The sequence below is a fragment of the Chenopodium album genome, chromosome 6, assembly GCF_948465745.1.
Source record: "Chenopodium album chromosome 6, dcCheAlbu1.1, whole genome shotgun sequence".
NCBI classification, from domain to species: Eukaryota; Viridiplantae; Streptophyta; class Magnoliopsida; order Caryophyllales; family Amaranthaceae; genus Chenopodium; species Chenopodium album.
The window spans coordinates 35804212-35824253 of NC_137839.1; the positions used below are offsets into that span (position 1 = coordinate 35804212).

General features: G+C 37.4%; 1 protein-coding gene across 1 annotated transcript; it reads left to right on the plus strand.

Annotated features, from left to right (window-relative positions):
- The first annotated feature begins 286 nt into the window (after window positions 1-286).
- Window positions 287-1072, plus strand: LOC145636888 (uncharacterized). The gene is made up of 2 exons (XM_081688425.1): window positions 287-504; window positions 634-1072. The coding sequence occupies exons 1-2, from the start codon at window positions 287-289 to the stop codon at window positions 1070-1072; spliced, it is 657 nt and encodes a 218-aa protein (XP_081544551.1).
- Window positions 1073-20042: the final 18970 nt, after the last annotated feature.

The following is a 20042-nucleotide window of genomic DNA, read 5'->3' on the forward strand; positions in this document are numbered from 1 at the left end:
CTTTGATGCTATAGTTGATAAGATGCTGACTAGAATTACCTGCTGGTCTAGCAGAAATCTGTCTTATATTACAAGAGTTGTGCTGGTGAACTCTGTTCTGATTAGTCTGCATACTTATTGGGTTCAGTGTGTGCTTTTACCCAAGTCAGTTATCTTGAGGATTACTCAGTTGTGCAGAGCTTTTCTTTGGTGTGGAGATGCTGTGTTGTCTAAGGCTCCTCCCATTGCCTGAGATTGGGTCTGCAAAAGCAAAGCTGAGGGTGGCCTGGGTATTAGAGATTGTGGTATGTGGAACAGGGCAGCATTGGGGAAGTATGTGTGGAAAATAGCTAAAAAAGAGGACTCTTTGTGGGTGAAATGGGTTCATGCTGTGTACATCAAAGACCAAGACTGGTGGAATTATAGTCCTAAAAGGTCTGCAGGATGGGCTTGGAGGAGATTATGCATAGTTAAGGACCAGCTGCTAAAAGAAGGCTTTGAGCAAAATAGCTGGATAAATGGCAAGTATAGAATTTCTGAGTTCTACAAATGGCTATAGGGAACTGGAACAAAGGTTGATTGGTGTAAATGGGTTTGGAATAAATTCAATATTCCCAAAAATTCTTTCATTTTATGGTTGGCTATGCATGATAGACTCAGAACAAGAGAGAAACTCTTGAAATATGATGCTAGTGCTGAGGATAGTTGTTTGCTGTGTGGTGCTAATGTTGAGGACAGGCAGCATCTGTTCTTTAATTGTAGATACAGTCAAGAGTGCTTGATGAGAATTGGCCATTGGCTCCATATTCCAAGTCAGAATTACTGTATTGATGAGGTTTGGAAAAACTGGCTCAAAGCAGTGAATGATAAGGTGCAGCAGAAGGTTGTTCTGGCAGTTCTGGCTTGTGTTGTTTACCACATCTGGTTTGCTAGGAATACAGCTTTTTGGCAGAAAGCTGTCATTCTTCCTTCCAAGCTTTGTAAGGCTATTGGTAAGGTGAGTATGGACAGAGTCAAGCAGCTTATAAATAAGAATTGGAGTAGATTGCAGTGCAAATGGATTCAGGAGCTGTATAGCAGCATCCCAATTTAGTGCTGGTTGTTTTGATGCTGTGTTGTTTTTTTTTGTTTTGCTTGTATTTTAGTTAGTCCTGTTCAGTTGTGGCCTGTGTCCTTCCTAGAAGGCAGCAGGCTGCTTCTGGATAGGTTTGCTTTTTTCTCCTTTAGGTGAACCCTTCCTAGAAGGTGGCATCTGAAGGAGTTTAAAGCTTGTGGTGGGGGGTGGCCTGTGTGCTCAGGTCTTGTGTAGTTTTTTTTGGAGTTGCCTGTTTTCAGGCTTGTATTATTTGTACTTTTGTACAGTTTTGTTAGTAATATACTTTCTTACTAACCAAAAAAAAAAATAATAGTCAATCATCAATGCATCAATTAACCAGATTGTAAAGGGCTTTCGCTACGTATTACAATCACACAATTAATTTATCGGTATTAAATCTCATCTCTCGAATCTCGAATCAACCATTTATAAATTAACCTGCCTATTGAAACTAGACCTAAACATCAATTCTCATCTCTCAGCTCGAATCTTGAATCAATATTGTCAAACTCATGCATAAAAGATAGGCCTAATCTTGTCACAGAGCATTAAATCAATCAATAGGAAATCAATCTAGCATTGATAATTAACAACAATAAATTACCCCTTCATATTATTTATTAGATCCCCATAAACCCTAGAAATAAAACTACTCACACATGGTAAAAACTTAACTAATCAAAGCAATAAAATAAGACATGATTAAAGGAATAAAATAAATAACTAAGATTAAGAGAACAGGAATCGTTACCAAAATAAATCTGGAATTAAGAGTAGAATTAAGAACAAAGGTTTAGAGAGAGAATTCTAAGAGAATAATTAAGAGAGTAAAGAGAAAGTAAAAAAAGAGAGAAGAAGAGATCCTAAAATCGTATTACGGAGGAGTATTTATACTCCGTACAAAAATCCTAAACTAAAACAAATTAAAACGACGTTAAGCGTCTCCTAACAAAAACACGCGCCCGATCGGGCGAGGCACCGCCCGATCGGGCGCGCCTTTTTGTCCCTAAAACTAATCTCGCGCTCGGCCGGGCGCGTCACCGGGCGCCAGCCAAAGCTTCTCCCGCCCGGCCGGGCGCGCCTCCGGGCGCCAGCCTTTTTGGCCGGGCGGCTCATTTGGGCCACTATTTGGACTTCGATTGGGCTCCAACTCTTCGGGCCAATCTGGGTTTCCTCTTCCGGTCTTGAATACTCGGTCCAAATGCCTCGGTATCACCTATACCGAGCCCTTAATCACCGGTTCGATGGCTCTAACCGGCCCTGGGCTATAAAATTTGGTCGTGTTTCTCCAATGCTCGTGATTGCTCAAAAATATCTCGAGAAAATACTCCAAAAGCATAAATCCCTACAAAAGTCAACCAAATCTACGAAAACACCAATTAGTAATAAAAGTGGCTCTAAAGAGCCAAAAATACTACTAATTATGACCAAGGGACGGGGGTAAAATACTATATAATCTGGACACATCAAGTCACCAACAAGTTTTAGGAACTTGTAAACCGTTCACAGGGTGAAGGTTACACCCCTTAACGATCCAAGAGATCGTCAACTCCATAAGGTCTTGAACCAAATAAGGGTTCAGGGATGAAGGAATAAATCCAACCTAAAAGAGATTGAACCTGCCCTAATAATAGGCCTCTAATTTATTCTGATCGTATTCATGTGCGCTTTCTGACTAACATGCAATCAACAGGTTTAACCCTAAACCTGTTTATCTATGTTGGTTGAATATAATGCACAAATAAATCTATTATTGGCGATCACTTGAATTATAATCAAATTAATACTAAAAAGATTATTAAATTATCTTATTAAGCGTGATTACAAGTACAAATTCCCTTTAAACATGCATAAAAGGTGTGATCAAGCAATAACAATATATCAAGCAACATAATAATAATAATAATAATAATAATAATAATAATAATAATAATAATAATAATAATAATAATAATAATAATAATAATAATAATAATAATAATAATAATAATAATAATAATAATAATAATAATAATAATAATAAACTTTTAATCATAACAATCAAAATTAAAATAATAAAAATATTACCATCATAAATTATAACAATTATAATCATAAATCATAAAAAAATAATCATAATAATAATCAAAACAATAATCATCATAATAACAATCATAACATCAATAAAAATAAATTAAAGTACTTACTTTGATGTCTCGTACCTCTTTCTAATAACAAAATACACGCGTTAGTAACTTCAAGGAAAATAATAAATCAAAACAATTAAATTAAATAATTGAAATAGAGATTTGGGACCAAACCCTCAGAAATTAAACCTTTCCCGTCTAGGGCGAAGGCAACTTCGAATATGGCTAGGTGTTTCTAGATCTTGCGAATGCGAAATTTGGTATGTAAAAAGCGAGTCTAGAAAAAGAGAAAGAAAAAGATCAAAAGAAAATCTTAATGAGAGTTGGCGAATGATTAGAAGAGAATGAGAATGAAAACTGGTTGTAGATAAATATTAATGAAAACTATTTGTAGGTGAATGAAAACGAGAACTGGTGAATGAAAACGGAGTTTTTACGACGTTATTTATAGAGAAAATCAGCCAAAAAGATAAAATATCAAAACAAAGTCTTGCGCACAAAAAATCGAACCAGCGCCAACGCTGGCTGTTGGCGCCAGGCGCCAACACTAGCGCCAGGCACCAAGCGTAGCGCCAGGCGCTACAGCTGGCGTTTGGCGCTGATTTCAGAAATTCACGCGTTTTCTTAAAATCAGATAAAAATTGTCGTACAGGAGGATAAAATCGTATTTTTCCTCAAAAATGCTTTTTGATTTTAATTAAAACTCAGAAAAATCAACAAAATTCAATTTATCAATGCTAATTGAATTAGGAATGAAAAGAACCCTCTAGAAGAATCTAGAACACTAAAACCATTCCTAATTGCTTTAGGAATGATAAATCTATGTTAGGCCCTCCCCTAGATCATTGGGCCGCATATAAGGCTCAAAACGGGCCCATAACTTCCTCAATATTCATCGGAATTGGGCTTTTAATATATCGTTGGAAAGCTCTTGTCAAGCCCCATCCAGCTACACTACTATTGGACCCATATCATGGACCAACCAAACTGGATTGGCTGTTTTCTTAAGATAAGTTTTCAAAAACAGAGAGAAGAGAAAATAAATTAAAACTATCCGCAACACTAAACTTTCCACACTTTCACTTCATTCAATTATGATTCGACGCGAAAGGTACTCATCACTGGGTTTGGTTTTGGGGAGGCACAAATGGGTGTCTACAGTTCCACTCCCGAAAGATGAACCTAAGAGATAATTCACACCCATGGGAACGACTTATGAGGCAAAGCGTTTTCCTCTACAAGTCACCGAAAAACCCAAGAAGAGTAACAGACTTTACACTCCAATTGGGATCCCATTTATACAAATGTTCGAAATGCTCTCCGAGAGTGGCGAGATCAAACCTCTCGAACCGAGACCATTCGAATCGTTGAAAAGGACAGATAGATATTACTGTCAGTATCATCAGTCAGGGGGTCACAACATCGAAAACTGTTTTAAATTTAAGGATTTAATTCAGAAAATGATTGGTGAAAATAAACTAGTCCAAGTTCCACAAGAAGAGGATGCAAATATTAATGGAGTTTGGAACAGTGATGAAGAAGACGTCTACTTAAAAGATATAGTAGGACCTCCACCTTCTGTGTCATACCCCATGGATAACTTTTGGGTTGGAGAAGATTCATCAATAGACATCCTCACAAGATTCGAGAGAATCCAACCTCCCATTTCAACACAACCCATGCCAACCACACATCAAATTCCCATACCTATCATTGAAGACAATGATATCGTTAAGCAGTTTAAGAAAACAAAAGTTGAAATGAACTTATGGAAACTTCTGGCGACGTCCCGAGAACATAGGTTGGTTGTAATGAATGCCTTAGACAAAATAGGGATAGATTCTGACACCACTCCTGAGGGGTTGGCTTACTTCCTCACGAGTGATCTTTGTAGTCCAATCAATTTGATCACCTTTTCTGACAAGGATTTACCTCCCGAAAGTGACAAACATTACAAGGCATTAAACCTCACGGTAGTTTGCACGAGAATGAATGTCCCAATGACTCTTGTAGACAATGGATCGGCCATCAACGTCTGTCCACTTAAAACTGCGAGGATGCTAGGCATAAGGGATGAAGATTTAACTCCGTCTACACAAGGAATAAGGGCCTACGACAACACTCGTCGTCAAGCTCATGGTAAAATTACCATGAATGTAACGGCGGGAGCAATAGAACATGCTACTACTTTCAAAGTAGTAGACATTATAGCTTCATTCAACCTACTGTTGGGACGCCCTTGGCTTCACGACCTAAAGGCCGTCCCCTCATCTCTCCACCAACAAGTAAAAGTTATAGTTGGGGGAATTCCTATCACCATCGATGCTTCACCTATGAGGATCAAGTCCATAGAAAACCCAATAATTAACGTGGAGCACGACGAGGATAATGAAGATTTATGGGGCTTTAACGAAGAGGTCTCCTTAATCCAGGAGGATGAAAGGACCCCTCTTTGACATGACCCCCATTCCAACATGATTGTAAATGTTATTCTGAAGAAACAAGGACATTTTCCTGGGATGACCCTAGGAAAGAAGAAGGGAATAGCAAAAACCGCTGGAGTCACCTGGCCTCCCTAAATTAGACACTTTCGGACTTGGTTTCGAACCGACTCGGAAAGATCTCAAGCGAGCCCAGAAAAATAAAAAAATAAATTACATTATTGATGGAATTTAAATAAATCTTAAATAAATTAATTTTAAATAAAAAAATAAACTAAGTCTAATAATTGGAAATTAAGCAATGCTCTTAATCTTCTTTCTCTTTCTTAGCTCTTTTCCAATTTTTGTCTGCTTCTTCCTCCTCGTCCATAACCTTAGCAAGTAGGCATCCTTTAGAGGACCTACATTCAATCTTGGAGTAGATAGTTTCCCCTTCAGCTAGGACTCCATGCTTCTCTCTACCCAAGCTTTCTTCTCTATGGTGTCAGCTTTCCTTTTTCCCTTATCTTTTGTAGTACTTTTCTTCCTAGGCATTGTAGGTGTTTTGAATTCAATTCTTTCACCTAAGCGTTCCTTAACAGGAATCACCTTGTCACCTAGACGACTCTTCACATCAGCTTTACCCTAATTTTTCTTCAAGTCCTTTGAAGGTTTCTTCAATAGCCACTTTTTCACATCGTTGGGCAAGGAAGGAGGAACCTTTTGGGTAATTACTTCCCATAAAGGTCTTGCGCTACAATAAGCATCAAATTTGTCTACTTCATGGGAGACAGGGAACTCGTAGGGACGAAGATCTCCGGAAGGAATAGTCTGAAGTAGGTCGTATTGTCTTTTTAACCTGCAGGGATAGTAATAAGTCATACGGGACAAGCTTGGAAGACGGCAGAATGGTTGCTTGTTGCCACCAACCATCCTTTCTATTTTCCACCAAGGGATGACCCACTTGATGGCAAAATTGCAGGATTCGAAGACCCTCTTCCATTTGTGGCGCCCCATCTTAGAGAAGCGTTTCTTCCTCCTCACGAAACAATTTGGAGTGTACTTCTCAATGTTGTCTGGAGGGCAAATTAACTCCAGTCTTTCCATTAGCCACATCTGTAAAAAAAAAAATTTACAATGCAAATAAATTATTATTACTATACAAAAATATATTTTTGATTTCTGTAATTAAAAATATTATTTTTCTACCTGTAATAAAATTGGAGAGCCCCGAAAAGGTGCTTTTGGATTCCTCTTTAATTCATTGAGACTAATCACAGTCTCTCCAACTATCAATGGCATTGGATTTCTCCCTGATTCAATTTGTTCTAACACGGTGGTTATAATTGATTGACCCTCATTATTTTTACCACTAGTAAGAAATAATTGATTAAGCATACAAAATAAGAAAGCCCTTCTTCTATAAACATGAAAAGATTCGGAGTAAGGTTTATCAAAATAATAGCGAGCAAATTCTTTCAAATTAACTATGTTACCATCCACTATTTTTTATAGATCCCTTTCTTTTAAATTGAAGAAGCGTTCAAAATCCTTATAAAAATATGCATCTATTCTACGGATTACTTCAAGATCTATTGCAGGGAAACCTAAAATAGCACCAAATTCTTCCGGCAAAGGGCTAATTTTATCATACCCTATTCTAAAGCAATGAGTATCTACAACCCAGTATTCTAGAGCGGTATGAATAAAATCTAAGTCAAGATCTACCCCTTTCATACCATAAATACCCCCCAAGTGAAACACATTTAATTCTTTTCTTTCTTTGGGATTAAGAGACCGACACCATTCATGGGTATAGTTGGTGAAAGTCTTGGTGACTAGAGACATGATATTATTTTTTCTAATGCTAAGAAATATTTTAGTTGCTGAAATTATGAAAAGAATTGGCTGGGCAGGGGGCTATTTATGCACGAAATCAAAGCAGTTTAATCTGGGAAGGATTCGGAGTCAGCGCTATTTAGCGCCAGACGCTACTATTGGCACCTGACGCCAGAGCCTGGCGCCAAACGCTAAATGTAGCGCCTGGCACTACACAAAAACGCGTGGCGCCAGCTGGCGCCAATTTTCCTCATCGTACGCGCTTTCTAGAAACCGCGTTTTTAACTTAATTCGAGTCTGATAATGACTTTACGGCTTCCTTATCTTTTTCTAAATATTCATTTATTCCTTTTTTTAATTAATATAGCTATTTTATTAATCATATTATTTTTTGGATTTTATTTAGACTAATTTCCAAGTTTTTATAAATCCAATATTTTATTTGCCTTTTGCTTTTTCATTTTTTTCCTTTTTTGGGGGAGAAAGTCAGATACCCTCCATTAATAATAAAAATGACGGAATTTTTGCGCAAAAATTATTTGTCACATTTCCTTGCACACACAAACATGCACATAATAATTATAATAATAAAAAAATAAAAGAATGAAAAAAAAACATAATAAATAAAATAAACTCATAATAGTATGTATAGACAAATATGTCTAAAAAATGAGTCTAAAAGGCAAAGTTCTATACAAAGTCAAATAAATAATAAAAAGCACGGGTATAAGCTACGGCGCCAAGGGACGTAAACCCATCATCGCATAAAACTCCGCGGTACGAAGAGTAACCTCTCCACCAGCTCCGTCTCCAGCTCCAGCATTAGCTCCAGTCTCCGCGGGAGGAGGAAAGCTCAACGTAGGACCAGTCCACCCAAGATCAACCAGAGGCTGAGGCTGCGGAGGCTGCTGCGATGACGAGCCAACCTCGTACATCCCACCACCTCTAAGAGCCGAGGTAGCCACTCCCTGGCCTACCGGCGCAACATGTGCACCCTCAGAGGAAGAACCTGAGCCCTCTACCACCTCAGTACGGGCAGCCTCAGAACAACCGCCCCTACCTCCTGAAGTAGTGCGGCGACATCTCGCGCTCGACCTCGCCGGATCCCTCCGCACCTCAGGTCTCGTGCGGGTACGAGAAGGAATAGGCTGACCCTGCAAAAGAAATTAAAATCAGAAACAGGAAAAATCAAAGCGGTAATGCAAAACATATGAAAGGAAGACTACCTCCTAAACGACGTCGTCCCGACGGCAGGTAGCCACGTTCCTCATCCGGGCAAGCTGGCTCCGGAAGGCATCTATACATCGTGTCATCACCGAAACCACCTCTCGCAAGAACTGTCAAAGAAATCAGTTAGTAAACATGCATAATATATATGGACAAAAGTTGCAAATAAACAAGCTTACCCGAGTCTGGTGGCGAGGAATCGACCGCTCTACGAAGCGCTCGTCCTCAGGGGCCAGAGGTATCATCTCCTCAATCGGCCCATATGTCCCCTGATAATGGATAGACATACAGGGTGGCACGAACTCAGTAGCATCGTCCTGACAAAGCAAAACAAAGTCAGTGAAGCATAACTTGGGGGCTACTTAACGAAAGGTAAAACCTAAAACATCGTACCGCCACATCCTCAGCCGGTATAGGAACTGGAGCTAACAACGGTAGTAGCTCCTCCGCATAGCATCGCTCAAGGATCGTGTAAGATTGCCAAGGGGTACCAGCTCCCTCTGACATGCTCAACAACCTTGCGGCGTTAAACATGTGGCGTGGTGGAGGAGCAGGAACGACGAAGGTATCGGAAGAATGCTGAATAGCAACCCTCTCTCCAAGATACTCTACCGCTCCATAAGTCCCTAAGAAATAGCGACGCTCAGCAGAATACTGCGTGGCTAACCCAGGGACTGCCAGGTCGCCCCACGGTCGGTTCAGCACCTCAGGCTCCTGCAAAGAACGTCATTCAGGCAAGAATCTATCTAAAGCATCTCAAAATGTCAAAAAGACTAGAATCATACCGAGATGATCCAATCTCGGACATATGCAATGGATATCCCCACACGGCGGCTGCACCAGGAAGTACTAACTGGAAACCTGCGCGGCGACGGTCTCGCCGGCGCAGCAGAAGGGAAGTACTTGTAGAACCAGATCTACAAGAAGCTAAAGTTATCAGTAAATGCTAATTAAAATGTAGAGCTAAACTTTATAGGGAATAAGGTTTACCTCTGCGACCCTCCAAAAGCTGGATAAAGCAATATTCGTCCCAAAGGACCGGTGTCGACACGAGTCCCTCAGCGCTCGAATGAAGTCAGCGTAGGCCAAGCTGGCCCAGTCATAGGTCCCGATCCGGTGTAGATCGCGGATGGCAGAAAGGTAGTAAAGAAGCGCCCCACTACCCTTGTTAGGGGAGAACGTCCCTGACAACAAGATGAGTGCAAAAATGCGCACCCGCTGCTCTCGGGTGGTCGCACCATCGTCCAAAGCCGCTGCTAGAGTTGAGCGGCAAATCCCCCTAGCGCTGAACTGAGATGACTCTACCTTAGCTCGAGCCCGAATAGCTATCGGATCCAATAGCTCCTCGACCTCAGGGGAAAAGACGTCGATCCCGCTGTAAAACGGCAGTGGCACGGAACTAAACTCCAGTCCTGTAATGAGACTGAAGTCGGTAGGTGTGACCATCATCTCACCCCAGGGAAAGTAGAAAGTGTTGGTGGTGTCCCAAAAGAACTCCACCAGAGCACGAACTACATGGTGACCCCCGCAAGAGGCAACCATTGCCTCAGAGGTCTCGTACAGCACAGTAAGACCGCAAGACTCCCATAGAAGTCTCGTCTGATCATCTCTGGCGATGTACATCTTGTACAGATCGCCCAAACCGTCTCAGCCGGAACCATGACAACGCGTCCTCCCAACGGTGATGCCCCGTCTCACCCTCTCATAAATCTGGTGGATGGGGGAAAAGTACAAGGTCCGCTCATCCCACTCGGGGAGTCGACCAAGCGAAGTGGACGGCTCGACATCGTCCTCTACGGGCTCGTGCTCCCGTCAAACGTCTCGGGACCGTGAACTTGAACCTCGCTTTCTATCCATGCTACATTGTGCAGAATTATCATACATTAAGGTTCTATAGTATCTAAGGTTCACCTAGGCGCATGATACTATGTTCGCAAAAAAAAAAAAAAAAAAAACAGAGTACGTAGTATTTAAACAGAGCACAAATTCAAATTGAGCATAACGGCATTTTTCTAGCAATCAAACAATTTCTTGCATTACTATAGTAATTATTGTGATAAATTGGACAAGAATTACTAGCAAAAACATAAAAAACGAGCCACATTGCATTCCCGACTTAAGAGGTTCAACAATGCCAATTTGTTCATTTCTTCACCAAATTGAGTCAAACAAGTCTCAAATTACTCCCAAGGCAATATGTATAAACATAATCAAGAAATTTCATGGCATAAAATTTGATAAACAAAGAGAATTAAGCATTCTAAATTTTGAATTTTCATGAAATTGGAGAATAAACACATTCAAAATTCATAAAAACCGGTGTGAGTTTGAAGAAAACTTACATAGATCGGGAAAATGAATGGAATAAGCTTTTTTTGCAACAAATTTGAGTGAATTTGGTTGAGAAACGAGCCAGAACGAAGCAAATGAAGTTCTGAGATTTTTCGAAGCCGAAATGCGAAGAACAGATGCGAAAATGAGGAAGGGAAGGGTATTTAAGGAAAACCCGACTCTGGCGCCAAGTGCTAGACCTTGGCAACAACAGATATCCTTAGCGCCCGGCGCTAACTCCAGCGTCTGGCGCTACAGCCAGTTGTGTAGCGCTGATGTTTTTTCAGCGGCGCCAGAATATTCAGCCACTCAGTACGGTTGTTCTAACCTTTTGCAATATTTTGGGTTCCTTGGTACACCAGTTAGCCCCTCTAAGCAATTTGACACGATTTTTAGTATTCGGCTTGATTGCATAAAGTGATCGACCTGATGAAAGATCGTCTCACTTAGCTTAAAGCGCCTATGCATTGGCTCATCGCAAAAGGCACCGACATTGTGGTTCATTCGGAAAGGCACCGACGTATTGGTTCATTCATTCAGCAAAAGGCACCGACATACAGGGTCAAGCAGCAAAAGCGCCGACGTACAGGCATAGCGGAAGCAAAGTTCAAGCGAACTTTTAAAGATTGACAAGCGGAGATCTTCGGTAATTTCCTTGGAAAATTATCGCAACAAATGAGGATAGCTTCAAGCGAGGATATCTTCGACAGCGTTCCCTAGATTGTGGAAAATTATCAAAAACAACTGAAGGTGATTTCAAGCGAAGTTGTCTTCAATCATGTTCCCTTAGACGTGGAAGATGGTCACAAAGCGGAAGAAGATCATTTCAAGCGAAGCAATCTTCTAAATTGGAAGCAGTTACAAGTGTAGCGGTTTTCAAGCGGGATGACATTCTCTTGGCAAGAGGTCATCAAAACAGTAAAGCGGCAGCAAATCGGTTACTTTCAGAGATGTGTGCTCGACGGTGCAAGATACGCGTTTCTTAACTCTTTTATTTGTTTAACTAACGCTAGTTTGCAGGTATCGTCGTTACAAGAGTGATTTAGGATCGCAGAACGTTCTGAATCATTCTCCGTCCCTATCGATACTTTGACTTTTGTTTTCGAAACTTGTGTTTCTCCAAACTCAGTTAAAGTGGGGGCTTCTGTAGACACCCATTTGTGTCTCCCCAAATCCAAACCCAGTGATGAGTACCTTTTAAGTCGAATCATAATTGAATGAAGTGAAAGTGTGGAAGGTTTAGTGTTGCGAATAGTTTTAATTTCTTTTCTCTTCTCTCTGTTTTTGAAAACTTATTTTAAGAAAACAGCCAATCCAGTTTGGTTGGTCCATGATATGGGTCTAATAATAGTGTAGTTGGATGGGGCTTGAAAAGAGCTTTCCAACGATATATTATAAGCCCAATTCCGATGAATATTGAGGAAGTTATGGCCAAATTACTAAACTGAGCCTGGTTTGAGCCTTATATGCGGCCCAATGATCTAGAGGAGGGCCTAATATGTATTTATCATTCCTAATGCAATTAAGAATGGTTTTAGTCTTCTAGATTCTTCTAGAAGGTTCTTTTCATTCCTAATTCAATTAGCATTGATAAATTGACTTTTGTTGACTTTTTAGAGTTTTAATCAGAATCAAAGAACGTTTTTTGAGAAAAATACGATTTTATCCTCCTGTACGGCAATTTCCATCTGATTTTAAGAAAACGTGTGAATTTCTGATTCAGCGCCAAACGCCAGCTGTAGCGCCTGGCGCTACGCTTGGTGCCTAGCGCTAGCCTTAGCGCCTGGCGCTAAGGTAAGCGTTTGGCGCTAATCTGGCTTTTTGCGTCAGAACTCTTTTTTGATGTTTTATCTTTTTGGCTGATTTTCTCTATAAATAACGTTCTAAAAACTCCGTTTTGATTCACCAACTCTCATCAAGATTTTCTTGATTACTCTCTTACTCTCTTTCTCTCTTTTCTAAACTAGCCTTCTCTCAAATATAAAAATTCCGCATTCGCAAGACTTAGAAACACCTAGCCATATTCGAAGTTTCCTTCGCCCTAGACGTGAAAGGTTTAAATTTCTGAGGGTTTGATCCCTAGTCTTTATTTCAATTATTTAATCTAATTTTTTGTTTATTATTTTCCTTGAAGTTACTAACGCGTGTATTTTGTTATTAGAAAGAGGTACGAGGCATCCAAGTAAGTACTTTAATGGTTTTTATTGATGTTATGGTATAGCGTTCATGCTTAGGTTGTTATTATGATATTCCTAGTATCATGTCTAGGTCGGGTAACTTTAATATTAAGTATGATTGTTATGATGCTTCTATTTTCTTTCCTAATATTTATGATTGTTAGTATCATATTAGGGCTAAAGCTTTGATTTTTATTGTTTAGTAACATGCTAGGGTTTGTTATTAATCTTGTTAGTATCATGCCTAGGATGTTGCTATTATTATGTTTTAACATGAACATTATTTTTATTTGTATTATTATGTTGCTTAATTATATATTGTTATTGCTTGATCACGCCTTTTATGCATGTTTAAAGGGAATTTTTGTACTTGTAATCATGCTTAATAAGATAATTAATAATCTTGTTTTGGGTTAATTTGATTGTAAGTCAAGTGATCGCCAATAATAGTTTTATTTGTGCATTAATATTCAACCAACATAGATAAACAGGTTTAGGGTTAATCATATTGATTGCATGTTAGTTAGAAAGCGCACGTGAATACGATCAGAATAAAGTAGAGGCCTATTATTAGGGCAGTTTCAATCTCTTTTAGGTTTGATTTGTATCTTCATCCCCGAACCCTATTTGGTTCAAGACCTTATGGAGTTGACGATCTCTTTGATCGTTAAGGGGTGTAACCTTCACCTTGTGAACGGTTTACAAGTTCCTAAAAAAAACTTGTTGGCGACTCTTTTGCTCTATCTTTTTTCCCTTTGGACGCCACCGTCCTTTAGTGTATGATCACAGTGGGGTTCCGGCTAGGGGTTAACGCTTGAAATATTCCCTACACCTCCAATTCTGAAATTTCGACTTGCTTACTATTCGATCACGTGGTAAAAAAAACCTCCAATTCTGAAAATTCAAGTCACTTACTATAATTCATGTGATCAAAATAAAATAATTTTTACCATAATTAATGATTTATATAACATAATTACATTAGCATGTAAGACCTTATTAGATTTATCTTATTATAAAATTTTAAAATATCAATTTTTTTTAATAATTTTCACTTTTAACCAAAGAGATTCATGGTCAAAGATGTTCATTAGAGACTCCCACTACAAGAAAATAACCTTTTCGTAGCGATTATTTTAACCTTTAGTATCGATTGTAATTGCAAAAAAAAGCTTTCCCAATGATTGGTCATTCGACACAATATCCCCCGTTGCCTTAGCCTTTAGTAGTGGTTTTTAATATCGCTGGGGTTGGCCTCAATAATCGATACGAAAAACTACATCCAATCGTGGTGATTGTTGTAGCGATTACAATCGCTATAAATGTTTAACTCATTTTCTTCAAAAAAAAAAAAAAAAAAAAAACCATATGCGTATGATCTTTACCAGATTCGAACATGAAACCTCAAACTCTTATATTAAATGTTTCACCCAATAAGCTATGACATATTTTATGTGTTCAAAAGGCTTTTCGTATCGATTTTTAGGATTTAGTGGCGATTGTAAATGATACGATTTCTCAAAATTATATAAATGTGTAAAAATAGTGTGGATATGTATTACTATGTTTTCCGTATCGATTTTATATGGGAAAACAATGGCGATTGTAAAATGATACGACTTCCTTAATTATTTCACAAACATACTTGCATATTGTAGCGAGTGTACAATTGCTACAAAATAATCGCTACGAAAAGACATTTTTCTTGTAGTGTCCGTAAATACTAAGGGTATGTTCTCTTCAGCTTCATTTTAGTTCAGTTCAGTTCAGTTTAGTTCATAAACAATTAAGTGCATTTTAGTTCAGTAAATGAGAACATGCCCTAAGTTAGTTGAAATTTTAGGAACGGAGGGAGTATGAAAGTTTGTCATTTTCACTCCCTCGAGTTTCTCATTGTAGGGCAATAACTATAGGGATTTAGGTACTCTAAGCAGAATTTCATGAATCTCATTCATATGTAGTATGTACCTAAACAGGATCTCATGCCTATACAAATAAAAGATCACATAATAGTTCCGAATTAACCTTTGATGAGTGAATTCCCACGCTTTCTTCAACCTTCTTGCAGAGATTAGAGCCCCAATTGTTGCTCCTCTAATATTGGTCCACAAGTGTAGATCGAACCTCCACCAATGCTAGTTGGAGGTAGAGGTGTCGAAACCAAACCGATCCAAAAAAATCATCAATTTTGAATTGTAATCAATTCGATTTGACCCGAGAAGTTCAAGACCCAAATTCATTATGTAACCGACCCAAACTAAATCTGAATCCGAATGTAACCCGACCTGAACTTAACCCAACATCGATTTGACGCGACTTGAACTCAATCGGAACTCGATATGACCCGATTTTAACTTAAACTGAACCGATTTGATCTGTTTTAAACTCAACTCAATCCGAAAATGACCCAACAAATAACCAATTTGATCCGATTCGTTTTAACCCAAATAGATATTAACTCGACTCGATTTAAAACCAATCCAATTTTAACCATATTTGATTTTATGTTTTAACCCATCCATTTTAAACCTAACCTATTATTTAACCCTTTTTTTCCAGTTCTTATTCTATTCTATATTTCAAAATTTACTAATTATTGATAAGTTAGAAAGTCTAAAACTCTAACAAATAACTTATTCAAATTGAATTAGTAAAAAGGCAAATTAATAGTACTCATAGCCTTATGAGATTAAACAATTGAAGAGTCCTAAAAAAAATAAAATTAAAAACAATTCAAGAGTAGTACCGTAAAAAGAGGACATTCTTTTTTGTATATAACCATATATAACTATCATTCTATCAGTATATCATTAGTTCATTACTATTTTTCTCACTTATGTACGTAGGTTTGATAACTCATCGGTAATTATTCAATTCGAATTTAGCTCCAAGATAAATATTACATAAGAGTTGATTGAATCAAAAAACTAATTCTTCGCATTTCGTAATAATTACCCACACAATATGAGAAATGACACATGAATGACTTGATATATATCAACCCAATAATAAGGTAAAAATTTAATAATTACTCTACTTTAAAAAAGACCTTATTTGGATATTGAAATTGGTCAACTCGACCAAAATCTAGACAAACACAGAAAGGATTTGAATCGAACTTGACCAAATACTAAATCAATCTTATCTTAATCAAACCGAACTTGAGCGAACCAAAATCATTCGAGCCAAAACAACATGACCCAAATTCATCCGACTCGAAATTAACTTGGTCAAACCCATTTTGAACGAGATTTGAATTTATCTTAACCAAATATGAACCGATCTAAAGTTGACCATACCCATATCCGACCTTGACTTAATAAACCATGATCCGAATTTGACCTGACCCGAATTTGAACTGAACCAACTCGATCAAAGTTAAAATAATATTTTAACCTGAACATAACCGATCCGAACAGACCAAATCTAAATAGACCCGACCTAAAATCTATTCGGTTATCCGAATTGACACGTCTAGTTGGACGGTAGAGATTAATCACCTCTTCTATGGAGAACTTCAAACCGGTTATAGAGAGAGGAAGAGAAAACTATTACACTGTTTCATTGTGAGAGATGAACGTCTATTTTTTTTTTCCAAGCCCTTTATTATATAATCATATTATCTAATTAGGGCAAGATTATTCCTCTCTTACTCCTTATGGCCAGTCATTCACTAAGCTTAACTTTTTGTCTAGGTATTCTTGCTCCACCTAACACTGTAACGTGTGACCTCATAGGATCCATTTAGTTGGCCTTGATTTAACCCAATGATCAATATTAGTCTCTAGCAAGATGTAAAGACGACAAAACTAGAAGAACTTATTATCTCCATAATATAATCCATATTATATTAGTAATTGCATGAGAGTCCAAGACACATTTTCTTCAATCTCCCACTTGTCAAAGACAAGCGTGCAATCTTAAAATTCCTTAAGTCTCTTAGTTTCCAATTTGGTAGTATGATTACATGCATCCTTATGTCATCCATATAAATCCACAAATAGTTTCTTGAAATCCGAGTTTGAATTGGTAAACAATTGATTATCTAGTAATCCGTTTGAGCACGACCATGCATTTCCAATTCTTACTCTTTAAGAGGCCAAGATACCCATCCTATCTAATATAAGAGGACCTTTCACTAGTAGAAAAATTATTTTATCACCGAGTCATTAGCACATGTTATTAAAAACTGTTGACAAAAAATTAGGCTGGAGTTAGTATAATAGAAATGGCACCGATTCAAACTAAACCGATGCCATTTTACTTTGGCACCGGTTTGAATCGGTGGTAATCCTTACAAAAATCGTGTTTTATCACATAATATTAAATCACAAACCCTAGCTTCTTTCTCTTTCTTATCCGCCACTCTCTCTTTCTCGCTCTCATCCCTTTTTTCTTTCTCTTTTGTTCCCATCTGAGACCTTTCTCTTTCGTTCGTTCATCTCATCCTCTTTCTCTCGTTCTCTCATCCTTTTATCTTTCCTCTTTTTCTCATTCTCTCATCCTTTTTTCTTTCTTTTTAATTCATTTATCATCCCTTTCTTCTTCCTCGTTCTCTCATCATTTATCATAATTACTCCGCGGATCTGTCACCTAAAAGTCATAATACCTCAGTTATTCAAGGTTCTACCAAAAATAGCTCGTTTCAAGTTTGGATTATTTGAGGTTAGGATTTTTGGGTTTAATTATACAAGGTTAGGTTCTCTGGGTTTGATTATTTATGTTAAATCCTTGATTTTTTTTGGTTTAATTATTTTAATATTGTTCGAAATTGTAGGGTTTGATTGATTTTGGAATTTTCTAGGTTTCTGGGTTCGATTGATTTTGGAATTTTCTAGGTTTAATTGATTTTTGAAATTGCTGGGTTTAATTGATTTTTCTAGGTTTAATTGATTTTGAAATTTTCATAAATTTTGGGGTATTTTAGCCAATTTTCTTGGTTTATTCGGTGATTTCAAAGGTTTTCGTTAATTTTATTTTTTATTTTATTATTTTGAGTTCATGAATCTTTGTGTTTTATTAATTTATGACTCCACATAGATTTTTTTTTTTAATTTTTTTTCGTAGTTTATTGTGAGTTTTATTAATTTTGGTGTTTTAATTGATGCAGGTATTAGTTTATGACTCCACATAGAAGAAGGACTTAAGACGTTGATTTTGAAATATTGAATTGTTGCATTTATTTATTTATTTTTTTTTTTGTATTGTACAATTACAATTTAATGATGAATATAAATGGGATTATATTTCATTGCCTTCTGCGCTCATGTTATATTGATTGTGATGTTATTTTACTTATATTTAATTGTCTGATTTCAAGTGCAAAAGGCATATATATATATATATATATAGAGAGAGAGAGAGAGAGAGGGTTAGGATCATTAGATTGTATTAAATCCAACAGTTAGAGATTCTTCAACTAGTAATGACAATAATATAATTCTTACAACAAACACATCAGTCACCAACACCCAAATTATGTACAATTTGTATACTTCTCTTTCACTCTCTTTAAAACTTGAAAGTGGGATTACAATGGAGACTAAAAATTAAAGATTGACGATTTCTCTCTTCTCTTCTTCACTGCTAATTTAACAAATGAGCAAAAACTTAGTTTCTTAATTGTCAAATGAGCAAATACATAGTTGCTAATTTAACAAATGAGCAAATAGTTAGTTGCTCATTTGTTAAATTAGTAAACATTTCTTTAATCAACAAGCATTTCTTAGCTCATTTGTGAAATGAGCAAACATTAGTTTGTTCATTTGTCAAATAATTAGTTACTCAGTTGTAAATTAAACAAAATTTTTTTTGATCATTTAATTTGAGAAATGAACAATCAATTTTTTGATCATTTAGCAAATGAGAAAATAGATAATTGCTCATTTGTCAAATGAGCAAATTAAATACTTAGTTGCTAATATCACAAATGAGCAAAAGCTTAGTTGAACATTTGTCAAATGAGCAAAGATTTCTTTAATAATTCATTAATAAAAAGCATTTCTTTGCTCATATGTGAAATGAGTAACCATTAGTTTGCTCATTTGCCAAATAAGCAAATAATTAGTTATTCATTTGAAAAATAAGCAAACATTTTTTTGATCTTTTGGAAAATCTTTTATAATTTGGAAAATGAGCAATCAATTCACTACTACAAATATTGGCAAAGAGACCCATTGAAATATGCTTCGAAAATCACGAAAATCCGAGCTCTATAGAGAGTGAAAGGGGCGAAAATGGAGGAAGAAAAGAGAGAGAAAGCGAAATGAAAAATCGCTTCTGCGATTTTCTTTTTGCTGAACTGAATGTCGTGCGCAACTTCAGAAGTTGCACGTGAGACATGAGGGCAACTCAGAAAGATGCGACCGCCTGGCCAGCGCGACCTACTGAGTTGCGCGCGGATACTGGTCACTAAAATGACCGGTATCCGGATTTAGATCCGTTTGATCATTTTTCAACGGTTTTCGTTCGTTATTAGACGTAATAGCGCTCGAATTATCAAAATCCTTTTTAAATTGCTTTGCATTTGTAGTTTATTTTTGTAGGGAATATTTCAAGCGTTAATCCCTTAGCTTGAACCCCACTATAATCATACACTAAAGTACGGTGGCGTCCAAAGGGAAAGAAGATAGAGCAAAAGAGTCGCCAACAAGTTTTTTAGGAACTTGTAAACCGTTCACGAGGTGAAGGTTACACCCCTTAACGATCCAAGGGATCGTCAACTCCATAAGGTCTTGAACCAAATAGGGTTCGGGGATGAAGGTACAAATCCAACCTAAAAGAGATTGAACCTGCCCTAATAATAGGCCTCTACTTTATTCTGAACGTATTCATGTGCACTTTCTGA